We start from the raw sequence: 20,691 nt of genomic DNA on the forward strand, positions 1-20,691 counted from the left end.
GATAAAAAGTTGAGGAACAAGAACTGAAACAAGGACCAAGATTCATGTGAATGTTTGTCAAGAGCTAATAGAATCTTTTAAACTCCTTTGACTTTCAGTCTGCTCTGAAACCCCAGAACGTTTTTCCAAAATCAAACGTTCTCCACCCAAATCCTGTTCTACCCCAAGTTCTTCTAAATTTCTGATGATTTCTTTGAAGAGAACTTAAACAGATTCCCAGTCTCACAGTGATTTGCTGAGTTTTTCTTTATAATCAGGGTAGCAAATTAGAACATGAAAAAACCTTTTCAAAGGAGAAATAATGATATTCTTTTCCTGGGATCAAACCTCTGAAATCTGTGATTGTCACAAGATCTTCTTCCATGACAGTCTTTCTTTCTAACTCTCAGTAATGGCATTAAGATAGCACGGAATAGAGAAAAATAAGATCAATACATACAATCTCTGTTTAATTTGCGTGCTGTCATGCTCAGAACTTACCAGATGAGAGTGCACTCCAGCAACCTGTGAAGTCAGCTGAAGTCTTTGAATGTTTGGGATGTAACGAAGCAGTTGAATTCCCAGTGGAAAGTGCGCCTAATGGAAGCACAATGGATATGGAATATATGCAAAAAGATAACTCTCCCAGGAAACCTAAACACACAGAAATTGCACTGGAAATTCAAAGAAGAAAATTAGACTTTAGATTTGATAAAAACAAAACTGATAGAACTTTAAAACAGTTTTTAAGTGTCAGTGATCAAGAAAGTAGTATTAATGGCAACAGAGAATATAAGCCATGTACAGAGCAAGACAGCGTAATGGTGTTTGGTGATCAAAGTAAGGAAGATGATAGAAAAGACTGTTTTCTTTCAGCTGAGACCTATATGAGTGGAAACAATAATCCTGATCAGCAGATTGTTAGTGGAGAGAAACTGAAAACAGAGGGAGAAACAAATAAGTTATCTGAACTGGATGAAGTACATGAAAACAAAGAAAAAAAAAGTTCAAGAAAAACATGGAGTGATCCAAATTTAGATACAGAATTGTTGGGAAATACACAGGAATTAAATACACCATCAGAAATGATTTCTGGTGGAGAGAATTATTTTCCAGAAAATAGATTAGGTAAAAAACTTTTGAGTCGGGAAGAGACAGTAAGTGAGAAGAAAATATCACAGGGTAAAATGTATGGTTTGGACAACATAAGTATAAAAAGGAAGAAACTGAGTGGAGAGAATGAGTTAGCACAGGATGAGAAATACAAAGATTTATGCCTAGTTGCAGAAATGGAAAGTAAAGATAAAGGTCAAAGCACAAATATACCTGGAAAAAACACTGAAGTCCAAAAAACATTCTATGAAAACACAGTAAGCAAAATCTCCCTTGAAAAAAGAGAGAAGCCAAAGAAAAAAGGCAGTGGTAATGAAGATAAATGGAGCCCAACTATAATTAAGGTACCAGAGTTTTCATGCGATGCAAATGGCATAAATAGGCAAAATTAAATTAAGAATGATTCTAAACCAATCTAAATCAACAGTTGAATCTCAAATATGTCCAGATCAAGTGAGTTAAAGTTGATTGAACATAATTTAAATAATCAATATTCTAATGATATCTTAATTTTTGTGCATGTAAGATGATTTTTGTTTCAGTTTTCATAAATTTATCTATATGTTCATTTGGTATTACTATTTAATTGCCATCCTTTTCTCCACCCAGCTGATGCTCAGCCTTAATCTTAATTAGAAATAATGGAACCTAACAGGATTTAGTTTGTGCCCGTATACTTTTGTCTGTTTCAAGCATAATATATTAGATTTTATGCCTGTGAGAGCATGTAAGGAGATAGGATAAAAAAATCAATGTTTTGTGTTGGCTGGGATCTGTTCAAAATTGTCCATGTGACAGATCAGGGGAAATACAGAGTGAAACTGAAGAAGCTGCCTTTGCATTAGCCTTTTAGGAAATACATTTCATATATCATGTAAAAAAATAAAATAAAATCAGGTAAATTTATTAAATTTAAAATCTGGTAAATTTGAGCTAAGACAATGTTTCGTTTATTCAAAGATTTTGCTGTAATTCCCTTTCATGCCATATTTGTGTGATCATAGGAATTAGGTTATGTTCTTATCTCATGTTAGCTCATGCTTGGTACCTAATACTATGATAGTGCTAATGAAGGTGAGATTTGTATGGTTTCAACTGTATTCTTACTGGTGAAAGTACATCTGCTTATTAGAGCTTGCCTTCACCTGCCAGCATGTGAAGTCTACCATCTCTCTGATTTTCATGAGGATTTTCTTAATTACTATGTTTGTGTTCTAACTGTGTCTGTACTGCAGAGCAGCTGTGCTCCTAGTCCCCTGGCAGAGACAGTGAAAGTGTTGAGGCTATGGAGCACACTACAGGACGTAGATTTATTGGAGAATAGTTCCCTTTCTGGTCATGATGCATCTCCATTCTGTCTCTAAATGCTGTTTCTTTCCTTGGAGGCCATTTCCAGATTTCTCGTGTTATTTTTCCTTGCAAGCGTAAGAAGCTTCTTCCATCTCACACTGAACTGATCCAAAAGTGGTAGTCTCTCCTTGGGAATTCTTGCACATGGTGTTTGTCTCACTGTTTACCTATTTGGAGAAAAAAAACGTATGCAAGCTGTTTGATTCTGCTAACTGCTAAGAGGCATCAGATTGAAGTGAGTGGCTTTAGGACTTCTTCGTTATGTGGATGTCTTTAAGAAGGGTTTCATATTTGGCTAATGATAACTTCCTGAACATTACTGTATCAAGAGAAGGTGATGGTGGTGGGAACTGCTCGTCCTACCTTCTGGACGTACGATGTATATAAGAGTAAGTATTATCCATTCTGCTTTTCAAAGAGCCTAATGTTTCATATGCCATATTACAGAAGCTACGTTATAACTTAATTTATTTTTCTACAGATTTTAAGGAATAAGGAAGCATCAGTGCGTGAGGCATATTCAGATCTAATGGCACAGAAAAATAGCACAACTGATGAGAACAGAAAACTCATGGGAAAGGTAAAAGCACTTGAGGAGATGCTGGAGAATGTGAAGAAACAAAAAATCCAAGTGGAACAGGAGCTCCCTAAACTGAGGGAAGCTGCAGAAAATGAACGGAAGAAGCAGCAAAAGGATATGGAAGAGATCTGTCTTCAAAAGACCAAGGCTGAGCAAGAAGCAAAACAGTGTCGTATGGATCTAGAGAACGTTGAGAAAGAGAAAGCAGATGCAAAGCAGGAGTTGGAGTGTGTAAGGCAGCTCATTTTTCAGGCAGAGACACAAAGAAATATATTGGAAGAAAATCTTCGAGCTTTTCGAAATCAAATAGAAGAAAGCACCTTGACCAGAAGAAGTCTTGAAGAACATCTAAGAAGAAAAGATACTAATCTTCATGATTTAGAGCAGCAAAAAAAAACCCTCATGCAGGAGCTGAAGCAAAAAACAGAAGGAGAAGAGAAACTTATGAAACTGATAAAGCAAATGGAGGAAGATCTTGAATTTAAAGGGTATCTATCAGAAATAAAGCTGCAAGAAAAAGAGAAGACTGAAACCAGAAGGAAAGTTGTTGAAGGCAGGTACACTGTGACTAGAGAAACTTCCCTGCCAACTTACACAGCTGGGCAAGGCAGCCAGTGTAGGATTGATTCTGAAATTACAAGTTTCCAGAAGAAACAGGAAGCAAAAAAAGTAGAAGAGCTTAAGCAGAAAGTGGATGAGCTAATCCTTGCTAACAAAAAAGCTGATAAAACCATAAAAGACCTCAAATATGAACTAAATGAAATTGAGCTTCAGAAATCATCGACAGAAGAAAAGTCACGTTTATTAAAAGAAAAATTAGATGAAGCCAATAGTGAACTTAAATGCCTAAAAATCAAACTGGAGGAAAAAGACCAAGTAGAGCAAAGCTATCTGCAACAGCTGAAAGAACTTGACAAGCAACTACATAGAGCCACAAGTAAAGCTGAAGAGGTAATGCAAGAAGCTATAGATCTTAAGCAAATTAAGATGAACTATCAGGAGGAACTGAAATCTGTTCAGCAGGAAAAGATACAGCTAAAAAGAGAAGTAGAGGAATTAACTAGATCACAAGCAAAAACTGAAATCACTATCAAACATTTAAATTCACAAATCAGTTCTCTTCAAAAAGAGACACTGGAAGCTGAACACAGAATGCAGTCATGCAAGGGAGAAGCAAATTATCTTCAAGACCAATATAAGAAAATTCAGGAACAATTGCTTCATAAAACAAGAAGAGAAGAAGAAAACCTGCAGGAAATTCAGATGCTGAAGAATGAATTAACCAAAAGCAATCAGATGTCAGAAACATTGAAACGAAAGATAGAGGATCTTAATAAATGGAATACTGAAACAAAATTACGGATGAAGCAAATTCAATCCGAGTCAGAGAAGATGACTTTGGAAAAACAAAGTATTCAGAGGAAAAATGATGCATTAAAAACCCTAGCAGATGGTTTCAAAGAGCAACTGCGTACAACAAATGAACAACTTCACAAACAAACAATAATGGAACAAGAATTCATATGTAAAATTAAAAGCCTAGAAGATGATCTTGCTAAAACAAAAGACTTAGTTAGTGAATATAAACAAAAATCTGATAAACAAAATGCTTCTGCTCTAGCCTCTGACCTGGAGATTAAAAATCTAAATGCCCAAGTGTGTGCTCTAACTGCAGAAAAGAGAGTGAATGAGCAGAAAGTACAGTTGCAAGAAGTTCATATACAAGAGCTAAGTAGTAAATTAAAAAAATTACAGGATGAACTGCATCAGAAGACTCTGGATGAACAAATGGCACGCAAGAAAATGATTCTGTTTCAGGAAGAATCAATTAAATTTAAGCACTCGGCAGAGGAATTTAGGAAAAAAGTAGAAAAATTACTGGAATCTCATAGCATCACAGAAAAGGACATTTCTGGCATAAAATTAGAGTGTGTTGCTCTTCAACAGGAAAAACATTTGGCTGAGGAAAGCATCATGCTGTACAAGAGACAGATTGAAGATCTGCAAGAAAGGCTTAAAAAATGTCAAGAACAACTACAACAAGGAAAGCATGCTGAAATGGACTATCATCAGAAGTGCAGGAAGCTTGAGGAGGAGTTGGAAGTGCAGAAGCACTTGGTTGAGGATGTGAAGCAGAAGATGGACCTGCAGGTCAAGGAAAGTGAACATAGGTTTCTTTTGTTTCAGAATGAAGTTCAACAGAATTATAAAATCAAAGATTGTGGATTTAAAGTGAGCTGTGAGAGAAGAGGAAATGAATTGAATTACCTGAATGACACCCCATCTAGAGAATTTGAACAGCATCCTTCACATATAAGACCTTGTTCACCTTTGTTAAGGCAGAAACAAGAGAGAACAAGTTTTAAATCTGATCAAATAGAAGAAAATACACTGTATGTGAGTGCTGATGATACAATACCAAGGGAGGTGCAGTTCCAGATGTCAAGAATAAATCAATCACTAGAAGATGCAAGACCACAATCTTTTACAGAGTTTGTTTCTCAAACAAGTACGCAGTTTCAGATAACCTTTGATAAATCAAGTGAAATCGCTGGAATATCTGAAAGAGACAAATTGAGAAACAGGAACCTACACAGTTCCAGACAAACAAGTAGGCCTGGAGAAGACATGAAACTTGAATTAGGATTAGTAAAAGTGCATCCCTTGGAGGTATACGATAAATTTTGTGAGGGTTTGCCTTCCTAGTGGTGGCTTTTACTACTCTATTTTTTTTTATTTATGCTCTATCACTATTCTTTGTTCTCTCTCATGTTTCTTATGTTCATACGTTGGTGAAGGGGACCTCTTCATTTTCACTTTGCTCAGCTTTTCATTAAATCTTTGTAGCAGGCTTGTTTATATCTAGGAAACACATTATTTTATATGGTTTGTTGGAAATAAGATTTCACATACACCATTGTGTCATCATTGGTCAAAATGAGCTTTGCTTAACAGTGCTAAGTTCATCTAATAAGAACAAATCTTGTTGCTTAGTCTAATCCTATTCTGATTGCTGAATAAATATTTGAAATGATGAATGCATTCTAAATCTCTAGCTATCTATATTTCTGCGCTGTTCAATGCTAATAACAGATCTCCTTTCTAATATATTTAGGTTCTCCCTTTTGTTTCTCTGGTGGTGGATTTAGAACTGAATTATGTGCAGCAAAGTTTTGCAGATCTATTTCTCACTGTGTCAAAAAATTCCTATTTACAGATAGCGAAGAACAAGCAGTATGACATGCATGTTGAAGTTACAACATTAAAACAAGAGAATGGCAAGACATTTGGTAATGAAGAGAGAATGTTTGAGGGATACAAAACATCTGAAGGGTTTAGGAGAGAAGACTTTGCAAAGATGAATTCTTTCTTAGGAGAAGAGATTTTGAGAACTGTTGATATTGCTACTCAGTTGGAATGTTTTCCAGAAGAATATGATGATATTAAATTTCAAGGTCTTCGACATGATGTAACTGCCAGACAGTTGATTGAAGTTAAACTTCTAGACAGGCTTACTGTTGAGCATCTCCATTCAGGGCAGAAAACTATTGAGGAGGTTCAGAAAAGTCTTGAAAGATTTTTAACTAAACCTACAGCTATAGCTGGAGTGTACCTTGAATCCAGCAAAGAAATAGTGTCTTTTTCTTTAGCAACAAAGAGAAGAATCATAGGGAAGGCAGCGGCATTAACATTTTTAGAGGCCCAGGCAGCTACTGGTTTCATCATTGATCCTACAACAGGTCAGAAATTCTCTGTTGATGATTCAGTTGTTAGAGGGCTTGTAGATAATGAATTCAAGAGTAGACTGCATGAAGCAGAGAAAGCTGTTTTGGGATATTGCTGTTCTGGTAAAGTGGTATCTGTGTACCAAGCTATGGAAGCTCGACTTCTAGAAAGAAAAAAGGGTAAAAATATCCTTGAAGCTCAAATTGCAACTGGGGGGGTTATCGACCCCATAAGAAGTGTTCGTGTACCTCCAGAAACTGCAGTGCAGCTTGGCTTGCTTAATAATACGATTTTGAAATTTTTGCATGAACCTTCTAGTAATGCAAAGTGTTTTCATAATCCAAACAACAGGAAAGCTATGTACTACTGTGATTTGCTAAAAATGTGTTTGTTCAGTGTTAGCAGTAATTGTTTACTGCTTCCAATTGGTGAAAGGAGAATAAGCAGCCCATCAGTAGAGAAAAGTCATAGAATTTCTGTAGTAGACATCAAAACAGGAGCTGAAATGACTTCCTATGAGGCTTATAAAAAAAAAAGTGTTGATAAAGCTACGTATCTCGAGCTTTCAAAACAGGAATTTGATTGGAAGGAGTCTACATGTTTTGATTCAGATGGGAGTTCTTTTATTTTGCTTACAGACCATAAAACTGGTGTGCAGTTTAATATTGAGGATACCATAAATCAGGGTAGAATTGACAGAGCTTTAGTCAATAAATACAAAGAGGGCTTAATCACAGTTAGTGAGTTGGGAGATATTTTACTTAGCAGTTCACAACCAAAGAAAGACCTAAACAGTCCTATTGCAGGATTTTGGCTTTCTGAAACCAATGAAAGAATTCCAGTTTTAAAAGCCTCACGCAGAAATCTGGTAGATAGAGTTACAGCCCTCAGATGTCTTGAAGCTCAGGTTAGCACAGGAGGCATAATTGATCCATTTACTGGGAAAAAGTACAGTGTTTCAGAAGCTTTGCAAAGGGAATTAATTGATGATGGTTGTGCCAAGCAGATTCAGCAATGTGAACTAATCTTTACTGGGATCATTCACCCTGTAAGGAATACAGTTATGTCAGCTGTTGAAGCTATGAGTACGAATGCCGTAGACAAGGAAATGGGTATGCGCTGCCTGGAGTATCAGTACCTGACTGGTGGGTTGATAGATCCGAAATCTCATTCCAGATTGACAATGGAAGATGGGATTAAGTGTGGTGTTATTGATGCTGTCACAGCTACAAAGGTGAAAGATGAAGATTTGTATGTTAAAGTTATAACATGCCCCAAAACAAAGAAGAAGCTAACCTACAAAGAAGCTTTAGAGAGTGCTGTTTTTGATTGCCACACTGGGCTACGATTGTTAGAAGCAGCTCAGCCCATGAAAACAGGAATTTCTAGTCTGTACTATGCTTCATAATAAAGATGATAGTACTCATTTGGGGCCTGATTTAAAATTGATTCAAGTTAAGTAAAAGATCTACAATGACTTCTATGAAAGTTGTAGATCATATTGTCTAATGTAGTTGCTTTAGAACTAATTAGTTTAAACAGCTAATTACACTGGTAACCTGGAATTAGATATTACTTGCTATAAAGTGTAAATCTTTAGGTAAAGTAAGGCAAAAGCAGAGTGTGTTCAGGGTGTACCTGAAGGCTTTATCAGACATTACCTTCATGTAGGCATTATAAGCTGGAAGTTATAAATCAGTGAAGCTATTGTATATGTGAAATGCATACATTTAGGTGAGACGAGTCAGATTCTTCCATTAAAAAATTGAAGAGATTGCCCATTTTGTGAGTGAAGACAATGCAGTATTTCATATAACTCAATTACTTCATTTAGTGTTACAAATCAGTTTGCAAATGTAATTTATTGTACAAGAGTGGCAAGTGGCAACAGTACACAAGAGTTAAATCTGCAATTCAGTAAGCTCACAAGTATTTTTTCTCATGCTGGTATTTTATTAATTTAAAGGGCTACTCACATCATAAAATTTCATGTCCTATTCTTTTTTCCTACACTTCTGGTAACTTAACAGTATTTTTTCATACTCTAGTAGGCAAATTAATTACAATTGCATGTCCAGTTAAAAAAAAATCAATTGAAATAAAATATTTTCATTCTCACTTGTTGCACATGGAAGGGCTTAGGTGTGTTTTCTAAGTACTACTAAACTTCAAACTACTCACGTCATGTTACTATGAAAAATATATGTATTTTCCTATGCAGAAAAAGACAATTTTACTTTTATTGTCCTTGTTTCTGTAGACATAGAAGCAATGTATTCTTCTGAGCTGTAATTTAGTAATCCATGTCTATAGATTGCTGATACTGATATCCTATGCTGGCTGTAGATATCCACTCCTGAGGGTAATGCAAAGGCAGCAAATTAAGAGATGCTTTAGATGCAAATGCTGTTTAGATTTCATCTGCTGAGTAATTGCTGAGAAGCTGTGCTTTTTCTTTATATCAATCATTGTATAATGAATGTACATGTGTATGAATAAGCATTTCTTGATTAGAAATCTTTTGAGGAATTATTCTGTTAATGTCAATAACAATATGGCATTTTTGTTCCTACATCAAAGTGTTGCAGTAACGCATGTGGTAATAATAAAAAGAAATCACTTTAAGGGTATGTGATAATACTGCCATTTTGGTAGAACTGTGTTTCTATTGATGTGAATGTTAAATATTCCAACAACTTACATTTACATTGTTTTACAATTTGCGATGCTCATCAGAGGTCAATGGAAGAAGAAAAAAAAGAACATGTTGAGAAGGCAGGGGATTTACTGAAATGGGTGTCAAACCTCAGCAAGACACTCAGCAAAGAAGGAGGAGAAAAGGCTGAAAAGACAGATTTGCCTAAGCAGCAGGTACACAGACGTCTTTTAGAAAAATAACACTTCCACTTTTAACTTTTTGCATTTATTAAAATGACAAAATATTCCATAAATATTCTTTTATTCTCCATATCGCCATCCACATTACTAAATTACTAAAATGTAATTTTGTGTTTGGCTGTGAGTGGGGGGATTGGATAAATGCTCAGGGATACAAATGTTACTCAGGAACAAGTAGAAGCTGCCTTTCACATTGCAAGTATACAGTGCAAAATGTCAATTTAGAGAAGCTGTACTCTGCACACCACAATTTGACTGTTGTAAAGGGACAGTACAACGTAACAGGACTGCATTTTGTAGTTCTGCTGCCTGCTCCTGCAGTAGTTCAGTGAATAAGCCTGGTGACTTCTACCCTGACACCAAGATGGAGAAAGTTCACAGGAGAGGCCTTTGGGCTGAGTTTCTTCTTATTTTCTATTAAAAAGTTATTTCAGGTGTTCTTACAGGATGGCTTATGAGACAGTAGTGGAAAGGTTTTGAACAGATGTAGACTCCTCTTCAAATCTGCTTCCTTAGGGCATACAGAGGGGTTAGCGGGGCCCTTTTTAATACCACACTATTCCACAGGTTGCTGAAGGAGGCCATCTTGCACCCATTGTTTTTGACAGGTCTATTATTGTGTGTATAGTTGTCAGTCTGACTGTGAATTTCCATCTCTGAAGTTTCATATAATTTCTAGTACTTCCCTTGCTAGCCTTGTCATGCAAAATAGCTTAGTGACACCTGAAAGGATTTCCAGAAATAAAGGCCTGCCTGCCCACTGAGCAGCAGAAAAACAGAGTGGTGTCTTTTCCACATCCTTCAGGAATAGTTTGGCTGGTCAGTTACCCAAACTCAGTTTTGGCACATCTTTCAAGCAACTTGATTCTGTGTTTTTATTTTGGACATTGGCATTGGTGTCAAAGCTGCAGAGTTTGAACTTGCTGTTCAGACAGCCCTGCAGTTCCCAGCTGCCACTGGTGCTAACACACTGCTTGTTTGTAGATGATGTGCTCCATAGTATAAAAGAGCAGATGTGTTTGAGGGACTAGTGCTAGTTCTGGAACTGACAGAAAACATTCAGTATTGGCTTTTTTTTTGTTTCTCCTGTTGATGATAGTGGTGAAAGCCTTTATTAGTGTTGGGCCAGCGCTCTGCTCCTTGGAGCATCTAAGCCTAGCACAACAACTACATTGGCATCTTGCCAGTAGAGCTTGAGCCCTCAAGAAGTAACATGCAGGTTAGTTGTCTTGGCTTCCTTTTGCCACCTGGAGGCAGCTATTTCCTGAGGGTGTTTCCATTACAGCCTGTGAGATAGTGGGCACCATCCAAAGATGCCTAGTTTTATATTCACTGTCTGACATAGATACCTAGACACGTTTGGTACAAACCTGATAGCTAATTTTTATAGGTTTTTTTTGTTGTTTTGTTTTGTTTTGATAGCTGATGTTAGCTGAAACACATTTCACACATATACTTGGGGGTGTTCTGAGATGTAGCCATTGGGAGAGGGGGTGGAGAAACTTCTGCTAATAGTGACATAGCATATACAGCAGTCATAGTGATGCCAGTACCCTGAGGAAAGAGAAACTCATGTGTTCTCATGTTCAGCATACTGTGCTTGCTGTCTGTTTTTGTCCAAGCAGCATGAACAGTGGGACTGTGGCTTGCTGGTAGTGAATGCAAAGACATACTGTGTTCAAAACCTACTGATCGACACAGAGTTGTTGTGTCCCAGCCCACATGATCCTATGCTCTTCCTAGGCACCTTCCCAGAGTTGTCTTAGCACCTGCACTGAATTTACCCCTGCCTTGTTAACAAAGCCCTTGCCACCCCTACCCCCTCCTTTCCCTTTGTTTAATCAAAACCAAAGGTAGTGCTTTTGTCTGAAGAACTGCAGGCAGTTTCTCAGAAAAATTAGAAGATTAAATTCTTGCAAGTTCCTCTGCCAGAACTAGAGCTTGAGTGGGAATGACACAAATGATAGAGGGAGAATTTTAACAGCTAACTCATTTTTTTCTGAGTATCTAAATTGCATTTATCTGTCATTGAATTTTGTGAAGTTTGTGGCATTCTGATATGTTTTATAAAAAGTTACTCTCTCTTATTGTGGTGTGCAATTTCTTGAGCATGGCCATTATATACATATCTTTGTGAATTTACTTTAAACTTTGCCAGATACTCAGTGTTTTAAATGATTAAGCTTTAAAAAGTAACATTTGAAATAAATTCAGTTTCTCACCAAATTGTTTTCTAACTCAGTTTATTTTACCAAAAGACCTAGTGCAATGATTTATCCAATAATAAATGATAAATTTCACAATAAATAACATAAATCTAAGAATAGTTTCTTTCTCTTGTCTTTAATTTCAAGTTCCTACACTATTGACTTCTATCACACTTAGAAACATTGTGCTGTTTGTTTGCTTTTCTTTTTATATTTGTGCATAGTTAAATCTTGAACACAGGTTGTTTATTTTTCAGATTTCCCTTGAAGAAATGTCAGCTAAGAAAGAACAAATAGCTGAAGCTCTGCAGACTACTCAGGCATTTTTAGCTAAACACAGTGACAAGTAAGCTATGCTTTTATTTTTCAAATAAATTAATGGAATCAGTACATACTGTTTGCTTATAAAGAAAACATATCCACATGCTATAGTTCCAATTATACTTCACGTACATATATGTCAGATTTTGTTGTTATTGTTTTGTTTTTTAATAAAACTTTGTCATCCATTCTGGGTAAAGGTTGATTAAGTTTTGTTTATTTCAGGAGCCTGGTTAGGTAGGGTTATGTACCTCTGGTCAACTTAAAGGGTGCTAGATGATCATTGACATTTGAACTAAAAATAATTAACAAATTAGAAGTAAATCAATATTTCAACTTTATAACTCAAATTTGTTTCATTTTCATCTAAAGTTATTTAGAAGGGTCTGTGACAAAACAAGGGGAAATGGTTTCAAAGAGTGGAGATTTTGAAAAATGAAAAAAGTTTTTTACAGTAAGAGTGATGAGGCACATTGGAACAGGATGCTCAGAGATGTAGTTGTTGCCCCATCCCTGGGGGCATTCAAGGTTAGGCTGGACCAGGCTCTGAGCAACCTGATCTAGCTGCAGGTGTCCCTGCTCATTGCAAGGAAGTTGTACCAGCTGACCTTTAAAGGTCCCTTCTAACTTAAACAATTCCATGAGTCTTTGATTTTAATACACTAGCAAATTACTGAGGTACTTCATGACTACTTGCTAGATGTGTTACCCATCTTCACTAATGATAAGTCAGTAAAGGAACCTGCAAATGATAAAAGCTTTTGCTATAATTCGAAGTAAATTGTAGCTTAGTTTAACCTTTTTTTATCTGAGTAGCTTTAAACAGATTGTAGCTAATAATAAAGCTATATTTTTTTTAGACTACTTTTATCAATTTATTTTCTTTTCCTTTTTTTTTTTAAGTAAAAGTTGGCAGACTACAAATTATTCAAGAGATCTCCTCCTTATTTTTTGTTTGTTCGTTTGTTTGTTTCTTTTTTAATAGAATGACAGATGAAGAGAAAGGTGAAATGGAAAAACAAGTCAAATCCCTCCAGGAGAGCTACAGTTTGTTAGCCAATGAAGCATTGAAGCAGCTGCAGGAAGCACACTATTTGGATGATGAAAAGATGGAAGAAAAGGTAGCAAGATGGAAACTCAGATATCAGGGTCTTTTGAGTTTTACTGCATGGTTTTGAAACCATATGTGATGGGTAAAAAATGAAGCTGCAATTAACAGTGTGTAAAGGATTTTAAGGTTTAACTGACAAAGTTTTGTGTATTTGTTATGAAATACTGTGTGTTACCTTACCTGTGCATATGAATACTCTACTCATCAGGTTTTTTTGTGAAGAGTCTTGACGATGTGTGCCTTGCATGAAGAAAGATAAACATTCATTTCTTAACTCTTCTCGTAAAAGCCATTCTTTGACTGCTATATAAGTCTGTGTCTGCTGCAGAAAGGACACCATAAAATAACATGTTAATGTCTCCCATATATCCTTCAGAAGTGTCCTCAGAAGAAATCTACTTTCAGTTTTTCTTCAAATGTATCTGAATATAAAAATGGGAGAGCATAATAATGTTGGTGACCCTGAGACACTATATCCATTTGCTAATGGATCTCAATCTTAAATATGGATTTCTGAAAAAATGTTGCATATGATTTTTCTCGTTTGGAGGCAGTGTCTGTTTAATTATTTTAAATAATGTTGCCAGACTGACTTCATGCTTTCCATGCAAACTAAAAGCATTATTTGGTGCTAGAATATCTGATTCCATAATGTTGGATGTATATACAGGAGTGCTGTATGCTGTAAACATGAATAGCATGGTTGTTTTGAATCACATACTGTTTCTGAAATTCTAACATTTCACAGACATTTAGAGCATGAAAATTTGCCTTTCAGGTAATATGTTCTATTTGCTCACTCTGCAATCATCTCTTCTATTGTCTTCCACTAACCCTATTTATGTACGCAAAGCATAGGTTTTCAATTCACAGATGCATGTTGATTTTAAATCTTTTATCACATCGTGTGCTGTTCAATGACTGACATAGATCACTTGTGCGTTTGAGCTGCTAACATTCACAGCATTCTTCCAGTCCTGGTAAGTACAAGTTCTTACGCTTATCATGCATTCAGAAGCAAAAATAAATTTGAAATTAGTCTAAAATAGTGATACCTGTTCTTTTATATTTCTTTTTAGGTGCATAAAGTCATTGCTGGTATCATTGACCAAACGACTGGAGAAGTCCATTCCATTTTTCAGTCTATTCTAAAAGGTTTTATTGACTATGACACTGGAGTTAGGTTGCTCGAGAATCAGCTGATCCTTACTGGAATAATTTCTCCAGAATTAGGAAAATGTTATGATTTGGAAGAAGCTAAAGCTTGTGCCCTAATTGATGACCAGACTCTATTGCAGTTGCAGGAATTAAATAATGCAAAGAAGCTTATTTCAGAGTCAACATTATCAAATCTTCCAGTTGTATCAGCTTTAGAACAAGGTCTAATTTCAGAACCCTTGGCTATTAAAATTCTTGAGAATCAGCTTTCAAGTGGGCACTTGATTTTGCCATCTACTGGAGAGCATCTGACTTTGCAGAATGCTTTCCAGAGAAACCTGATTTCTCCAACATTATATGCAAAACTTCTGGAAAGGCAGGACACTTGTAAAGATCTCATAGACCCTAACTGTGCTGAAAAGATTTCCCTTGAACAGATGCTTCATAGAAGCATAATACATAATGAAACAGGGTTAAGACTCCTACCAGTGAAACCACAAGAAAAAGGTAGAATCATACTCAAATGTGGAAGGAAAATAACTATTTTGAGGGCAGCCCATGAAGGACTCATTGACAGGGAAACAATGTTTAGGCTGCTGGGGGCTCAGATAATATCTGGAGGTATAATTGACCCTGAGTCAGGGAAACAAATGACTGTGGAAGAGGCCGTGAGTCAAGGGATTATAGGTCAGGACACTGCTTGTGGAATCTTCACACATCAGGTTCAAACTGGTGGAATCCTTTGTCCAAATTCTGGGCAACGCTTGACTGTTGATGAAGCTATACAGTGCAATTTAATATCATCTACCAGTGCACTCCTGGTGTTAGAAGCACAGAGAGGCTTTGTTGGACTAATATGGCCTGACACAGGTGAAATATTCCCCATATCAACATCTTTGCACCAAGAAATGATAACAAGTGAGCTGGCATTCAAAATACTAAGTGATAGGCAGAAAATAGCTGCACTTTACATTCCAGAAACTTGTGAAGTACTCAGTCTAGACAAGGCTGCACAATCAGGGTTAATAGACATCAATAGCATATCTATTCTGAACAGTGTGATTTTACCAGATAAAATGCCCAGTGTAGAAGAATTAGAATCCCCTTGTAAAAATTCTGCAAAATGGTTATCATCATATGAAGTCCTATCATCTTTATTTCATGACTGTGAGGAGGAACATGAAGACTCTGGTACAGAAGACCCTGCATGTCATAATTCAGACCAAGCTAAGAAATTGTTCATATCTTATCTGATGGTGAATAGCTATATGGATGCAAACACTGGAGGAAGACTTCTGTTATATGATGGACAATTGCAGGAAGCCATCAATATGTTTCTGGAAGGGAATAGTTCTGCATACACTACTGATGTGCCAGAAATGGCTTTCAGCAACAAACACATAAGTCCGAAAGGAATTAATCTAAAGTCAGCTGGCGATGTCCACTTCAGTAATACTATAGGCAGTGTTCAAGGTGGCCCTTCAGGAGCTGAAAATACCTCTGATTACAAGAATTTAATTCAGTTTGAAGATTTGGAGAATTATACATGTTCACAGAGAAAAGATATATGTAGATCAGATGTTTGCAGCGATAGTGGTACTGAACAATCACAGTTTACTGTGGAGATGATGCTAAGTAAACCTGCAGAACTTAAAAATGTAGAAAGTAACACTCAAAATTTCAGACACAGAAATGCACTTGAGAGTCTTTTGGAGGATTCTGAGTGGACACCACTAGAGGTGGATAAGCATAATGATCAGAAGGCAAATTCAAGAAACACTGAAGGAGTTTTTCCAAATGACTCAAATCTAAATCTTATGTCAGATACAGGAAAAGAAGAAATTGTTATGACAGATAATCTGAGTAAGGAAAACAGAAATGATAAAACCTTAGACAATTCCTTGAGTGTGAATGACTTGTCAGATAATGAAATCTGGACAGACCTGGAAAAGACCTTCACAAAATACGAGCCTCATATATTGCAACCTGACAGTTATAGAATGGCACTGGGTAATGTTGAGAAAGATGATTTTCAGGGAAGTTTTGGTTCATCCTTCAACATGGATAATGAATACAGAATTCCAGAAGAATCAGATAGTCAGTGTGGTGACACACTGCAATTTGAAGGTAATGGATATAGTGATCAACCTCTGCTGGACTCCACTGATGTACATAACAGGCCATCTCTAGAGAGCTGTCCATATAGACATAGCAGTCAGTCTTTGGATGATAGTACTGATTTCCAGAGTGAACTATGTCTAGAAGACAGTAGAGAAATACAGTGGAGGCCTTTGTTGGAGGCCAGTACTGTTACACATGATGTTACACCTGAGGGGGTCAGTGACAGCATGGCACAAAGCATATCAGTAGAAGAAAACAACCTTGTGTTTGACAAGTTATTACCTGGGGACAGTAGTTCTGACTCATCACTAGAAGGGAGTGATAGCATCCCACAGGTTGAAAGTAGCTGCTCACAGCATGAATGTGGTGAGGCAGACTCAGAAGAGGACAGCTCGCAGTTTGATGATGATGATGACGATGCCTATGAAACTCCTCAGGTTGATGATGATGACAGTGATGTCTATAGTACTCCACAATTTGATGACGATGATTCCTATGACACCCCTCAAGATGATGATGATGATTTTGGTACCTTACAGCTGGAGGATGATGATACACCAGAGCCAGAGAATGTTCCGTTAGGTTTTCTAGAGGAGAGAGGTGGTCTGATAGTCCTGAGAGAAGAGAACAGCTCTTATGAGGAACTTCCAACTAATGCTGGAGAGAATGTCCATTATATTAGAGATATAAATCAGACAGCTCTAACTGCAAGTGCTGAAACTTTGGAAACAGTCCCTGAAGAGGAAAGGGAAAGAACAAGGAACTTTGAAGAGGAACAAAAATTACCAGTTACTATGGGCAGTGGAGAAATAAGGGAGGGATGCTCTACTTCTTTTCTGAAGAGGTATGAAACAAAAACGCAGCGAGACAGAAATGAAGAAGATGAAATGAAAGCAGCAAGTGACTGCTATGAGTACGAATCAGAAGGAACACAGGAGGAGGAAGACTATGATTATGACTATCTGGATTATGATAGTTATGATGACTCTGATTCTGAGTCTGACAGTGAAGAGGAAATGGATACTTTTTACTCACATCATCAGTGTAAAAGCAGAGAGGACCAGATGTTAATTCCTGCAGGGGACATAGAAAATAGTGAGGAAAATAATCAGAATATTGATGAGTATTGCTATTCTTTGGGCCATGAGACAGAGTATAATTTGCAATTCCAGTCTAATCATGGAAATGGAGAACTATCTTTGGGAAAATCTGAAACTGCATCAGATATCTATGAGAAAAGATGTGTTGATCTTACATGTACAGGCAAAAAAGAAAGGGAACAAAAACCAGAAAATGACTACGGAACTTTTACCAAAAATGAAAACATGTCAGAAGATACTACTGAACATATTCAGTCTGAAAATACCTTTGACACCAAATGTATATCCTGTAAGAGTGAAGAAAATAATAAAACACACTTTCTTGATGATACTATGATATCTGACATTAGAGTAACACCCTTCCTAATTACAAAGCAAGCTACTGGAGATGATGAAAATGCTAAGACAGATTTGCTTCTATCAGAACACTTTATTCACAGCATGAATGAAAGCTGTAGTACTGTGCCAATCTTACATTTAGATCATGGGCAAAGACAAAAAGAAGCAGTATTTGCAGAGGAAAAACCATTAAATGATGTGGCTGGTTTGGAACAACTAAAGACAAGTTCATCCCAAAAGGACAGTAAATTCCTCACAGATATGCATTATGCCAGTGATGGTGTTAGTTCACTTTGTGACCAAGTACATCCAATTACTGACAAGAAGCACGATCAAATAAGAAGAGATTTTGAAACTCTGGCAGAAAATGGAGTAAATATTAAAAAGGAATGTGGTGTCATGGAGCTAACTAAAAGTCCTATTCATATGGAAAGCCTTGGGGAAATATTTGATGCATCAACAGTTAAAGCTGATACAGAAATTGTTTCAAATAATGAGAAAGTAAATATTGGTCAAACTTGGCCTGACGTTGAAGGTGGTGTGATATCAGCTGAATTTAAGAGAGATTTTAATATTTCATCTTCTCTGGAACAATGTACAACAAGCTTAAAAGGAGAAAACAATTCAGAATTGGATAAAACTGAATCCTGTTGCCTTAAGGACATAGAACAGGTGAAAAATAGTATACAGAATGAAAAAGAATTTCTGCTTAATATGGAAGAAGTACATTCAAGAGAATTTAATACTTACTCCTTCCCCCCAACTGTTACAGTGAAGCCAAAGGAAATTACCATGACTAAAGAGACATTTGTCTGTCAAAGTGACAATGTTCTTAAAGACCTTTCAGAAAATAAGGACAGCAATGGTGATGAATTTACCCTCATAAAAGCAGGTGCCTCAGGAAGCACTGAGGATGCAAAAGAATCGGGGGATGAGATTGAAGCGCTGCCTTCTGGGAATCATACACATACATATACCACTGATCTTTCTTCTGCAATTTTGAGCAGCATAGAGGCTGACTGGAATAATGTTGCCCAGAAAGAATCTGAAGCACTGAAAAACACAAAGGGAGAGAAGTTCATGGCCAGCGAGACTTCTTCCTTTGAAAATGGTTTCAAAAAACAATTATGCACGGAATCATTACAAAACAAAATGGGATCTTCCAAAGATTTTCAAGTAAAGAAAGGTTTTTCACAGTCACCAGAAATGCCTGACACACTAATGGAAGACTTAAAGAATATATTACAAAGGAAATTAAAATTGGGACATACTTACTGCAAGGAGGAAGGTGAACCACTAAGTTACTCTGATACCAAAATTCTGATGCAAAATTTACTTAGAATGGTTGGAAGCACCCAGCTTGGAAGCAACGTGTTCAATGAGTCACAACTCAAGCAAGCAAGTAGTACTGTTAGAGAGGCATTAATGGATACCACACTGTGCACAGACACAAAGGACAGTGATGCACTTTCATTGCTTTGGCCTGATTGCAGGAGTCCCGATCTTCTTCGTGATATTCTGAAGCAGGAATTGTGTAACCAAAAGATGAGTGATCCAGATGAAATGAAGAGTCAAATAGAACAAGAGGTGAAAACTCCTACTGCAAATCTTATGGCTTCTGAACTTATGAAAATTTTTAAAATGTCATCTGGAGATGAAAGTAAGAGGAAATTAGAGGAGCTGATAAGTAGTTTGCTTACGAGCTCACAGGGTGCTGACATCACCATAGCACATGAAGGTAAAGGCAGAGTAGGTAGGCTTTGTGCTCTTTTCTCAACAGAACAGTCAGAATTTGGATCAGAAATTCCTAAAGAGAAAACATTGGCAGATGACACAGCTGATGCTTGGAAAAGTGACCAGGAGCATGAGAAGACAGACAGCCTTTTCAGAGGCTTTACTGGGCCTGCTTACACAACAAAAACACTCCTGGATGACAACTCCACTAGCAAGGTATGTAACAACAGCTGGTATGTGCTGTGTGCCCTGTGTTAAAGGAATCACAGGAATCTTTCCAACTGCTGGAGACAATAATTAAACTGGAAATAAATAAATAATTTTAAACAATTAAAATCAAAATTAAAAGAAATTTTATTGCCTATTTTCAATTGTCAGTTTCAAAAACCTTATTGTTTATTGTTAAAACCCATTTTCAGGTTGATGGAGAACAGGAATGTTTAAAGTTAAGAGAAAAAATGCAAGAGCATTTGGCAGTGCTTCAAGAGGTGAAAAGACACCTAGAAAACCAGAAACCTATTAGTAGCAACCTGGAAGTACTAAAAGAACAATTAGAACAACTAGAGGTCAGTAAAGTATTCTTTATGCTTGTACTTCAGTGATGGGAGCTAGGAGAAGACCTGAGATGGGGTGAGGGGAAAAAAGAGTGAATTCAAATTTAATTAAGTAAACCAGATATAATGTCTTTCTTGCTTATTAGATTAATGCATTTTGAATATATATTCTCTTTGTAGTCATTTGAATCAGGATTGGCTACCTTTGCAATTATCCTAAAAAAGGACATGAAGTTGACAGAAGAATTCTTAAAGTTTCATCACAGAGATATTCCTGAAGAGAAACTTAAAGAGCTAAAGATAAGCTATGACTGTTTGCAGGAAGCATTTTTGATGGTCTGTGATACATCTTCAAAACGAGCAAAACAAATAGTCTGTTCTGTTGACTTGGAAATGGTAT

At 36.7% G+C, this 20,691-nt stretch overlaps 2 protein-coding genes across 33 annotated transcripts in view; both read left to right on the forward strand.

The window, feature by feature from the left end:
- The window catches only part of DST (dystonin), a 297,979-nt gene that overhangs the window by 173,780 nt on the left and 103,508 nt on the right, over window positions 1-20,691 (forward strand). For 18 of the 32 annotated variants that reach the window (XM_085217848.1, XM_085217859.1, XM_085217854.1 and 15 more), the window contains 7 exons: window positions 2,924-5,692; window positions 9,485-9,619; window positions 12,111-12,199; window positions 13,160-13,295; window positions 14,365-19,953; window positions 20,157-20,303; window positions 20,472-20,687. In XM_085217848.1, coding sequence (XP_085073974.1) covers window positions 2,924-5,692; window positions 9,485-9,619; window positions 12,111-12,199; window positions 13,160-13,295; window positions 14,365-19,953; window positions 20,157-20,303; window positions 20,472-20,687 — 9,081 coding nt within the window. Of the gene's footprint in view, window positions 1-473; window positions 1,437-1,480; window positions 2,832-2,923; window positions 5,693-9,484; window positions 9,620-12,110; window positions 12,200-13,159; window positions 13,296-14,364; window positions 19,954-20,156; window positions 20,304-20,471; window positions 20,688-20,691 lie in introns of those variants that run through there. The other 14 variants (XM_085217870.1, XM_085217876.1, XM_085217871.1 and 11 more) reach the window with 4 other exon arrangements.
- Window positions 5,699-9,373, forward strand: LOC146545074 (desmoplakin-like). Its single transcript, XM_085217883.1, has one exon. The coding sequence runs from the start codon at window positions 6,264-6,266 to the stop codon at window positions 8,154-8,156; it is 1,893 nt and encodes a 630-aa protein (XP_085074009.1). The 5' UTR covers window positions 5,699-6,263; the 3' UTR covers window positions 8,157-9,373.

Source organism: Meleagris gallopavo, chromosome 2, assembly GCF_905368555.1.
Source record: "Meleagris gallopavo chromosome 2, MGAL_WU_HG_1.1, whole genome shotgun sequence".
NCBI classification, from domain to species: Eukaryota; Metazoa; Chordata; class Aves; order Galliformes; family Phasianidae; genus Meleagris; species Meleagris gallopavo.

Excerpts from the sequence above, each read along its gene's own strand:
- LOC146545074 (XM_085217883.1), top strand. The coding sequence starts at position 6,264 with ATGCATGTTGAAGTTACAACATTAAAACAAGAGAATGGCAAGACATTT.